Source organism: Mustela nigripes, chromosome X (assembly GCF_022355385.1).
Source record: "Mustela nigripes isolate SB6536 chromosome X, MUSNIG.SB6536, whole genome shotgun sequence".
NCBI lineage: Eukaryota > Metazoa > Chordata > Mammalia > Carnivora > Mustelidae > Mustela > Mustela nigripes.
The window spans coordinates 85,464,003-85,476,265 of NC_081575.1; the positions used below are offsets into that span (position 1 = coordinate 85,464,003).

Consider the following 12,263-nt stretch of genomic DNA (forward strand, 5'->3'; position numbering starts at 1 on the left):
GCAGTGCTTGTCTTATGGCTAGTGATGTTGAACATCTTTTTATGTTCTTATTTGTCATCTGTACATCCTCTGGTGAAATATCACTTCATTTCTTTTCTCTATTTCCTAAGTGGATTGTTTGCTGTTTACCATTAATTATGAGAATTCTATATATATTCTAGATACAAGTCCATTGTTTATATGTTTTATAAATATTTTCTCCAGGTATATAGCTCATTTTTCCATTCTTTTAACAGAGTATGTTACAGAGTTTTAAATTCTGATGAAGTCCAATTTAATGACTTTCTTCTTTTATTTATTTTTTATCAAAAATTTTTTTTATCTTTTTTCTTTTAATGAACTTGCTTTTGGTTCCATGTTTGCCTAGTCTTAGACCCAAAGATTTTCCCCCATGTTTTCCTCTAAGTTTTATAGTTTTGTCTTTTGCATTTAAATATATAATTGATTTTTGAGCTAATTTCTATATAATGTATGAAGTTTATGTCAAGGTTCATTTTATGGGTTGATTGATTTTCTATGGATATCCAATTGTTTAACACCATTTATTTTATTTTTTTAAATATTTTATTTACTTATTTGACAGAGAGAGATCACAAGCAGACAGAGAGGCAGGCAGAGGGAGAGGAGGAAGCAGGCTCCCCGCTGAGCAGAGAGCCCGATGTGGGACTCGATCCCAGGACCCTGAGATCATGACCTGAGGCGAAGGCAGCGGCTTAACCCACTGAGCCACCCAGGCACCCCATGTTTAACACCATTTATTAATAAGATTATCTTTCCTCCATCGAATTGCTTTTGTACATCATCAAAATTCACTGTGTCTTGTTTCTCTGTTCTACTTCTGGGTTCTCTATTCTGTTTCATTGATTTATGTGTACATTCCTCTGTCCATATTACACTGTCTTGATTACTGTAGCTATATAATAATAATTGGTTGGAGTGCTCCTTTCCAATTCTCTATTTCCTAATTCTATTTCAAAATTCTTTTAGCTCTTCTAGTTCAATGGCTTTTCCAAATACATTTTAGAAAATTTTGTTTATATTTACAAAAAGGCTTACTGGGATATTAATAAGAATTGCATGAAAACTGTATATCAATTTGGGAAGAAAGGAAGCCTTTATTATGCTGAGTTTTCTAATCCATGGATTTGCTATGTCTCTCCATCTATGCAAATATTTTATTTCTGTCATTGGTGTTTTGTAGATTTTAACATAAAAGTATAGTACATGTTTTGTTACACTTATACTTAAGTATTTTTTTTGAGTGGTTGTAATGGTATTATGTTTTTCATTTTGGTGTCCATGTGTCCATTGGTAATACATAGAAATACCATTGATTTTTATATGTTGATCTTGTATTTTATGACCTTCCTAAAATGACATATTAGTTCTAGGAGTTTTTTGCAGAATTTTTGTCATTTTCTATGTAGACCACAGGGATGCTTTGATTTCTTCCTTCTTGATCTGAATCGGGTTTTTATTACCTGATTGTTTTGGTTAGGATTACAGTATTATACTGAATAAAAGCAAAAAAAGCAGACATCTTTACCTTGTTCTGGATCTTAAGAGGAAATCATTGTTTTTCATGTCCATTATACAATTTTTGAAGGCATTCTTTGTCAGATTGAGGAAGCTACTCTCTATCCCTAATTCTCTGAGCATTTTTATCATGAATGTGTTGAAGTTTTTTGAAATATTTTTATTTATTAAGATAAAATGCACATAACAAAGGATATTAATTACTTAAACCATTTTAAAGTGTACAATTCAGTGTTTTTTCATATATTCACAATGTTATGTAACTATCACCACCAGCCAATTGCAGAACACTGTTAATACCTTAAATAGAAATCTATACACATTAAGCAGTCACTTTCCAATCCCCCTTCCCCTCAGCCCTTGGCAACCACTGATCTGCTTTCTGTCTGTATAGATTTATCTATTATGGGTGTTTCATAGAAATGGATTCATACAATATGTGACCTTTGTGTCTGGCTTCTTTCACTTAGTATCAACTTTTTAATTTCATTCATGTTGTAGCATGTGTCAATCCTTCATTCCTTTTCATGACAATAATTTTCCATTGTATGGCTATACCAAGGTTTGTGTATTCATTCACCAGTTGATGGACATTTGAGTTGTTTCCACTTTTTGGCTACTAGGAATAGTACTGTTATGAACAATCATGTATAAGTTTTTATGTGAACATATGTTTTCACTTCGGTTGGGTATATATCTAGGATATATAGGAACTCTATGTTCATATAGTCACTCTATGTTCAGAAACAGGCTGAGTTTTGAGGTAAGGAAGTTAAAGGAAAACCTTGTGAAATGATCTTCCAAGGATCTACCAGATGAGTCAGAGCAATTAATTACAATTCTTTGTAAATGAGATCTGTTTTGCTCCCCTCCACCCCAGTACCAGGAAGGTGGGGTTATTTTCAAGTCTACCACTGGGCTTGGGATGGGGGGACGGAACCAAGATCTGTTAAAATTCCACAAAGCTTTTCTCACTGAGATTTGGCTTGATTTTTGTTTGTTTTCTCTGTTTTTGGTTTTCGATTACACTCTCCTTGTCACTGTAAACTTTTAGTTAGTTTCCAGAGTTCTGGAAAAGTTGCTTTTGCCAAGTTTTTATTGCTTTTATGGAAGGGCAGATTTTTGAAATTCCTCTCTTCACCATCTTTGCTGATACCATGCTTGAGTGATAAATTTTTTCAGGTGCTTTTTCTGCACCAATTGATAATGATCATTTTACTTTTCTTCTCTAGACCATTAATATGGTGGTTTACATAGACTGATTTTCAGATATGGACCCAGCTTTGCATCCCTGGAATAAATCCTCTTCATTCATGATATGTAATTATTTTTGTATGTTGCTCAATTCCATTTGATAATACTTTGGTAAGTAATTTAATGCCTATAGTCATGAAAACTATTTGCAGTTTTCTTTTTTTGGACTATCTGTCTGATTTTGGCATCAGGATGATACTGCCCTCATAAAATAAGCTCAGAATTGTTCTCCTTTCTATTTTTTGGAAAAGATTTTACAAATTTGGTGTTCTTTTTAAAATGTTTGATAAACTTCATCTAGAATTCATGTTTGGTAGAATTTATGTGAGCCTGGAGATTACTTTGTTTGTAATTTTAAAGTTACAAACTTCTAAGTAGTTATTATAGGGCTACTCAAATTGGGTGAGTTGTGCTACCTTGTGCTTTTTGAAAAATTGCTCCATTTCATCTAATTCATCAAATTTGGTAGAGTTGTTCATGCCATTTCCTTATTATCCTTTTGATGTTTGAAGGGTCTGCAGTGATCGCCCATGTTTCATTTCTGATAGTAGTAATTTGTGCCTTCTCTCTTTTGTCATTTGTCAGTCTAGCTAGGGACTTGTCACTTTTATTGCTCTTTTCAAAGAATCAGCACCTTGTTTTATGGATTTTCTATGTTGCTTTCTGTTCTCAATTTTGTTGTTGTTTTTTCTTTCCTTTTGCTTCCTTTTGGGCTTACTTTGTGCTCCTTTATGAAGTTTCTTAATATTAGGTGACTGATTTGAGATTTTTCCCTTTTTTTAAATGTAAGTATTTAATGGTAAAAAAATTCCCTTTCAGCACTGGTTTAGCAGCATCTCACAAATTTTGATATGCTATATTTTAATTTTCATCCAATTCAATGTATTTCTTATTTTCTTTGAGAGTCCCTCTTTGATCTATGGATTATTTAGTAGCATGCTTTTTGTTTTCAAATGCTTGGATATTTTCTGTTATCTTTCTGTTACTTGTTTCTAGTTTGATTTTTTGTAATCAGAGAACACATTCCAATTTCCATTATTTTCATTATGTTGAGATTTGTTTTATGGTCCTGAATATGAACTATCTTATTCTCTGTTCCATAGATACTTGTTATTTTTTATGTGTGTAGTAAAATGTTTACATTTACAATTACCCAGCTAGACTCAGTTTAGATGATCCCAATATTGTTGGCAATATCCAAAGTGTCATAGTCAGAGGCCAGTTGAACACATGCCTTCTTCTCTTTATCAGGCCTGATCAGGATGTTGACCTTGGCCACCTCAATGTCGCAGAGCTTCTTTGCAGCCTGTTCGATTTGGTGCTTACTGGCCCTGACATCTACAATGAACAGTGTGCTATTGTCTTCTATCTTCTTCATGGCTGACTCTGTGCTCAGGGGCAAGTTGACAATGGCATAATAGACAAACTTGTTTCTTCTGGGGGCATTCTTCTAAGGATATATTGGCTGCTTTTAGAGCCATAGAGGCTTGAGCCACTAGAAATTGAGTGATGTGTGAATATCCTCCTCTTCCTCTACCTTCTCCTCCTCCTTCTTCTTTTCTTCTTTTTGTGATTCCAGATAACTTTCAACACTGCTTTCTTGGCCTTTGAAAACCTGGCTTTAACTTTGGGAGGGGCAGGGGCTTCCTTCTTCACTTTCAGTGCCATCTTTGTGCTGTGGACACCTTAAAAGAATGTGTATTCTGCTGTTATTGGATGGAAAGTTATATAAATGTTACTTAGATCCTGTTGGTTGATGATGTTAAGTTCTTATATATTCTTGTTGATTGCCTAGATGTTTTATTGGTTGTTTATACAGGGGTGTTGAAGTATCCAACTGTAATTGTGTGTCATCCTTGTGCAGGGGCCATGCTAATCTCTATATCATTCCATTTTTAGTATATGTGCTACTGCTGAAGTGAGCACTCTCCAAATGTAATTGTATTAATTTTTACTTCACATATTTTGTAGCTGTTGGTTTATGCATACAAATTAGGATTTCTATGTCTTCTTGGTAAGACTGACTCTTATCATTATCTAAAATTTTTCTGTCCAAGGTAATTTTTTTTTCCTCTAAGGACTATTTTGTCTGTTAATAATATACCCATTCCTGATTTCTTGTAATTGATGTCTTTATAGTATTTATATTTTTATTCTTTTAATTTCAACCTACCTATATGGTATTTGAAGTGAGTTTCATGGCTGCATTATATGTTTGAATCTACTCTGTCAATCTTTGTCTTTCAATTGGTATAATTAGACCACTTACATTTAGTGTATATAATGATATGTTAAGGCTTATGTTTGCCATTTTAATTTTTGTTTTCTGTGGCTTGTTTTTTCTGTTTCTTCTGGCTGTAGGTTAACTCTTCCTGTGGGTTACTTGAACATATTTTAGAATCTCATTTTGAATTATTTGTAGTATTTTTTAAAAATTATAAAAATAATACATGTTCATTATAAAATATTCAAATAATACCTAAAGTAAAAAGTAAAGATAACTCCATTCTTCTGAAGAAGTACAAAATAAACTAATTTTTCATTTTTCAAACTACAAGATTGGCAAGATTAAAAGAATGATGAATCAATGATGGTTATGGAAAACAAATTATCACTGGTTACATAGAAAGCAGGTAAAGGGAAACATAAATACAAACTTTAAAAAATGTTATTAAAAAGAACGATAATATCAGCACTGGTGAGCATGTAAGCCAGGGTTTTTCAACCTCAGCACTATTGATATAATTATTTGCTGTGAGGGACTGTATTGTGTGTTGTAGAATGGTTCACAACTCTGGAATGTAACACTAAATACCAGTAGCATCTCTAAACCTGTCTACCTCTGACCCTAAAGTATTTTTTGAGTATATCTCTTTCTCCAGAGTTTTAATGGTTGCCCTAGGTTGCATACTTATACATACATGAGTTATCACATTCTACTAATGACTACATTTTACCAGTTTGAGTGAAGTGTATAAATCTTATCTCCCCATAAATTCCTTTCCTCTCTCCCATTTATAATTATCTTAAATATTTTCTCTACATACACTGAGAACCATATCACATAATGTTATCTTTTTAATTTTTGCTTCAAAAGTAAAAATTTTAAAAACTCGAGAACAAAAGTATTTTATTTACCTGTATTTTTGCTATTTCCCTTATTTTTTTATTTGTTGCTGATGTTTTCAAATTTTTTATCATTTCAATTCTTTTTCAAGAATTTCTATTAGCTATTCTTCTGTAGTAAATCTGCTGATAAATTCTCTTAGTTTTCTTTATTTGGGAATCTTGATTTCCCCTTCATTCCAAAGGAGGATTTTTACTGGTTATAGAACTCTACATTGACAGTTCTTTTCTTGTAGCATTTGAAAAATTTTGTGTTATTTTCTTATGGCCTGCACAATTTCTGATAAGAAATCCACTGCCAAAAAAAAAAAAAAAATCCACTGCCATTTGAATTTTTTCACTGTAAATAAGGTGTTATTTCTCTTTCATTGATTTAAAGATTTTTCTTAATTTTTAATTTCTAGAATTTTGATTACCGTGTGCTGTAGCATGGATTTCTTTGAATTCTGTGTAGAATTCTTTAAGCTTCTTGAATCTGTAGGTTTATGCTTTTTTGCCAAATTTGGGGGAATTTCAGCCATGATTTATTCAAATCCTTTTTCAGTCCTACATTTTTTCTTTTCTTCTCCTCATGACTCCAAAGAGTGAATGTTAGCTCTTTTGTTACAGTTCTACCGTTCCCTGAGGCTCTATGTATTTTTCCCAGTGGTGTTGGTTTTTTTTTTTTTTTTTTTCCTTTCCGTTGTTTAGACTGGGTAGTTCCTACTGTTCTTTCTGTTCATCAGTTCTCTTCTCTGTCCTCTCCATTCTGATGTTCAGCCTATCAAGTGAAGCTTCCCCTCCTCTTTGGTTATTGTGTTTCTCAGTTCCAATGTTTCCATTTGATTCTTTTTATTTTCTCTTTCTTTATTGACACTTTCTTTGATTAAACTTTCTATTTTTTTACTTATTTTAATCATGTTCATAATTGCTTCTTGAAGGATTTTCAAAATAGCTACTTTAAAATCCTTGTCAGATAATTCTAGTTCATGTCTTGGTACCTCATTGTTGGCATCTGTTGATCGTCTTTTCTTACTCAAGTTGAGATTTTCCTGGCTGTTGGTATAACTGGTGATTTTAGATTGTAGCCTGAACATTTTTAGTATTATGTTATGACACACTAGATCTTACTTAATTCTTGTTTTAGTAGACTTCCTCTGACACAATGCTTTCAGCGTAATTTGGATACAACCTCATTCCTGCCAGGTTGTAAGCAGAAGTCTGGATGTCTACCTCAGCCTCTGTTGACACCCTGGGTTGGAAGTGGCACTTTGTTGCCACCAGGTGGTGGTGAAAGTCTTGACTCTACTGGGCCTCCTTTGACACCATTCCAGCAGGGAGAGGGCAGGGTTCCTTTTTACCATCATGTGGGAGTGGAAGTCCTGGTTCCCCATGTGATATCCATTGACACTATGGGGGATAGCTCATTATTGTCTGGCTGAGATGAAAGTCTAATCACTTGGTCTTCTGTCATACCACCCTGACAGGGGAGGTGAGTCGTTTCGTTAAAGCCTGGGGAGGGTGGAAGTCTACTTTCTCCCCTTGGCCTTTTTTGGTGTGTAGAGTTGGTAGGGCTACAATTTTTTCCAAGGTGTTAGGGTTGAATAGTGTGGTTGTTGTCCACAAATTTTCTGTCTTGCAAGGTTCTCCCTTTCCTGGTCCTACAGTTAGAAAGAGCAAGATTTCTTAGGGATTTTTTTTTTTCAGCCTTTGTCTATTGGCATTTCTGTGTTGCCAGCTTCTTTAGGTCCCAGTATGAGATATATAAAACAAAAAGAATGCCCAGGAAACTCATTACTGTGTCATTCCTTGGGTACCCAGTTTCCTTAGTGTTCTCCATTTCAAAGTCATATTTTTTTAATATAGAGTATTCAGGCTATACTTTGTGGGAGAAATAGGGGGAAGTGTGTCTGCTTTTTTGATCAGGACTAGAAGTGTCTATTTAACAATATTAAATATGTCACATTTTCGTTATTTTTCAGTTTAAGAGCTTTATAAATTTCTTATGGTTTGTTTTTCTTTTACCAATGAGTTCTTAATTTCCAAATACATGAGATAAACTTTTTTTGGTTGTTTTACTAAACCTATTTGCTTGTGGGTGATAAAGTTGTTTAAAGGAATGTACTTTAATTTTTCTCCTATAAAGTGGAGGTATTAGTAGTTCTGCTGTCATGGGTTGTGAAGATTAAATGAATCTGTCCATGAACTTTCCTAAAAAATCATAGGTGTGTTCCCTCACCATTTTTTCCCCTGATTCTTCCTCTATATAATTTCCAAGGTGTTAAAATTCTGGTTTTTTTTTAAATAAAAGCCTTATTGAAATATAATTGCTATGCCATGCAAATCACCTACTTAAAGTATACAATTCAATCAATAGCATTTAGCATATTCACAAAGTTGTGTCAACATCACATAATCAATTTTAGAATACTTTCATTATCCTGCAGCAAAACCCATTAGCAGTTATTACCCTTCCCTCCCTGGTATCCAAACCTAAGGAATCACTAATCTACTTTTTATCGCTTTGTATTGCCTGTCCTGGACATTTCACATACACAGAATCATATAATATGTAGTCTTCTGTGATGGGCCTCTTTCACTTAGTATTATATTTTCAGGGTTCATCCATGCTGTACTGTGTAGTAGTATTTCTTTTTTAATTACCAATTAATATTCTATATACCACATTTTATTTATCCATTCATCAGTTTATGGGCATTTGGGTTGCTTCTACTTTTGAGCTATTATGAATAATGGTGCTATGAACATTCATGTACAAGTTTTTGTGTGGACACATGTTTTCATTTATCTCGGGTAAACTCCTAGGGGTGGAATTTCTGGGTCTTGTGGTAACTCTATGTTTAAACTTTTGAAGAACTTCCAAACTTTTCCATGGCAGCTGCATCGTTTTACATTCCCATCAATAATATATGAGGGTTCTGATTTCTTCTCATCCTTACCCACACTTGTATTTTGTCTTTTTCATTAGAGCCATCCTAGTGGGTGGCTCTCATTTTGGTTTTGTTTTATTTCTCTGATGATTAATAACACTGAGCATCTTTTCATGTGTTTATTGGCCATTTGTGTATTTTCTTTGCAGGAATGTTTATTGAAGTCTCTTGCAATTTAAAAAAGTTGGGGTATTTATCTTTTGTTGTTATTGTTAAATTGTAAGAGTTCTTTTTATATTTTGAATACAAAAATCTTTATTAGAGATACAACTTGCAGATCTTTTCTCCCATTCTGTTTGGTTGCCTTTTCACTTTCTCAATAGTGTCCTTTGCTACACAAGTTTTTAATTTTGGTAAAGACCCATTTATCTATTTTTCCTTTTGTTGCTTTTGTTTTTGGTGTCATGTCAGAGACTCCACTGTCAAATCTATGGTCATGTAAGAATTACTCCTACATTTTCATCTAAGGATTTTATAGTTTACCTACTTAATTTAGGTCTATGATCCCATTTGGAGTTAATTTTTGTATATGGTAAGTGGTGGGGGTCAACTTAACTCTTTTGTTTATGGATATCCGGTTGCTTCAGCACTATTAATTGAAAAGAATATTCTTTCTAATTAAGTTGTCATGGCACCCTTATCAAAAAATCAATTCGCAGTAGGGGCGCCTGGGTGGCTCAGTGGGTTAAAGCCTCTGCCTTCAGCTCAGGTCATGATCTCAGGGTCCTGGGATTGAGCCCCACATCGGGCTCTCTGCTCAGCGGGGAGCCTGCTTCCCTTCCTCTCTCTTTGCCTGCCTCTCTGCCTACTCGTGATCTCTGTCTGTCAAATAAATAAATAAAATCTTTTAAAAAATCAATTCACAGTAAATGTGAAGGTTTATTTCCAACTCCTAATCCCATTGGTCTATCCTTCTGTTGGTACCATGGTATCTTGATTACAGTAGATTTGCAGCAAATATTGAAATTAGGAAGTCTGAGTTGACAGACTTTGGTCTTCTTCTGAAATATTCTTTTTAAACATTTTTAAAGGATTCTTTTTTAAAAAAATTGCAGTGGCTATTCTGAGCCTCTTGAATTCCCATATGAATTTTAGGATCAGCCTGTCAATCTCCACAAAGAAGTCAGCTAGAATTTTTATGGGGATTGCACAGATGTTGTAGATCAATTTCAGGGACTATTTTGATCTTAACAATATTAAGTCTTTTGATACATGAACACAAGATGACTTTTCATTAGTTAAATCTTTAATTTCTTCTAGTGGTGTTTTGTAGTTTTCAGTGTACAAGTTGTATACCTTTTTTGTTAAATACATTCTTAAGTATTTCATTCCTTTTGATGGTATTGTTTAAGGTGGTCTCTTGAACCATAAAGATGAGGGCTGTATCCTAGGAATGGCAGACCAAAAGCTGGAAGGAATCAAGGCAACCTACACATTGAAGACCCAAAGAGCTCTGTGCCTCCTACAAAGAGGTGAGAGAAATTATGGGGGAAAAAAAGATGTCTATCTTGTCCAAACATTTGTTATTTGGGGTGAGCTGTCACTTACAGATGAACTCGTTTTAATAAATCTAACCTATGATGCCAATCACTTGTTTACTCACTCATTCAACAATTATCTATTGAACATATAAAATGTCATAACAAGTGGTGGGGGTCAACTTAACTCTTTTGTAAATGAAATGAGATGAAAAAGACATTTAAATTCTAGCTATTTAAGGACCTCTCAGTGAAACATACACTCTAATAAAAGCTTTCAAGCGTTGACCTAGTACCATTTGTCCCTTCAAATGAATAACAAGCACAAACCAGGCTTCTCTCAGCAAGTCAGAGAACACAGGATAAATAGGAAAGAGGAGAGATCCCTGAGGACCGGAGTCTTAGCTGAAGATTTGAGGGAGGAGTCTTGAGCTGGAAAAAGCAGTGGAATCTCAACGAGCGGAAGAGATGAGTGCTTGAGTATTTCAGATAGAACATTTGCTGAGAAAGAGCAATGTTAACACAGCCTAGAAATGGAACAAGGATGGCAGAAAAAATTGAGGTGACCGAGGAAAAGGGGGCCAGGACCCAATGAGAGGACCAGGATGAGCCATCACCTCACACCAGTCAGAATGGCTAAAATTAACACAAGAAATGACAGGTATTGATGAGGATGTGGAGAAAGGGGAACCCTCTTGAACTGTTGCAGATTGGTGCAGCCCTGATGAACACAGTTTGGAGGTTCCTCAAAAAGTTAAAAATAGAACTACCTTATGATCCAGCATTTGCGCTACTAAGTATTTACCCAAAGGTGACAAGAATAATACAGATTAGGAGGGGCACGTGCACCCCGATGTTTATAGCAACATTATCAATAACAGCCAAACTACAGAAAGAGCCTAGATGTCCATCAACGGAAGAATGGATAAAGATGATGTGTTACACACACACACACACACACACACACACACTCACACAATGGAATATTACTCATCAAAAAGAATGAAGTCTTGCCATTTACAATGATGTGGATGGACCCAGAACATATTACAGTAAGCAAAATAACTCAGAGAAAGTTAAATACCATATGACTTCACTCATATATGGAATTTAAGAGATAAAAGAGATGAACATACAGGACGGGGAAAGAAAAACCTAGACATTCTCCTCTGGACCTTCATTAACAGATGAGAGGACTCCTGGAGTAGGGCAAAGAGGATGGGATTTATAATTAGAGAATCTGGGTTTGAATCTTGCCTTTTTTAAAAAATTGAATTCCTTGATAGTTTTAGTAAACAGGATTTTATATGAAGTGAAAAAAAAGGTATATAGCATGTTGATTTGATGCATTTATAGGTTGCAAAATGATTAACATCATAGACCATCATAGCGTTAGCTAACATCTCCATCCTGTCACATAGTTACTGTTCCATTTTGGTAGTAAGAACATTTCAGATTTACTCTCTTAGCTTCAAGTATATAATACAGTATTAGCTAAAATCACCACGCTGTATGTTAGATCACCAGAACTTATTAATCTAATAACTGGAAGTTTGTACCCTTTGCCCAATATGTCTCTGTTCCCCCAACCCCCTGGCACCCGGTAAACACCGTTCTACTCTCCGCTTCTCTGAGTTCACCTTTTTTAGATTCCACATATAGGTGAGATCCTATAGTATTTGCCTTTTTCTGTCTGACTGGAGAATAATAAGTTTGTAATGGTTCATAATTATTAGAGCTATTTTAGGCACAGTTTGTGTCTAATTCCTGTGGTAATGCATATTCCTGAGACTAAATAGTTGATTAGAAATAAGCAGTGATAGAGGGGCCTGGGTGGTGCAGTTGGTTAAGTGTCCAACACTTGATTTCAGCTTCAGTCATGATCTCAGGGTCATGACATCGAGCCCCATGTGGGGCTCAGCACTCACATGGAGTCTGC

The 12,263-nt window shown here is 34.7% G+C and overlaps 1 protein-coding gene and 1 pseudogene across 1 annotated transcript in view; one reads left to right on the plus strand and one right to left on the minus strand.

The window, feature by feature from the left end:
• The window catches only part of FUNDC1 (FUN14 domain containing 1), a 107,050-nt gene extending 96,765 nt beyond the window's left edge, over positions 1–10,285 (plus strand). The window contains exon 5 of the mRNA XM_059385438.1: positions 10,199–10,285. Coding sequence (XP_059241421.1) covers positions 10,199–10,210 — 12 coding nt within the window. The 3' untranslated portion in view covers positions 10,211–10,285. The remainder of the gene's footprint in view (positions 1–10,198) is intronic.
• On the minus strand, positions 4,616–4,716 carry LOC132007930 (U6 spliceosomal RNA; annotated as a pseudogene).
• Positions 10,286–12,263: the final 1,978 nt, after the last annotated feature.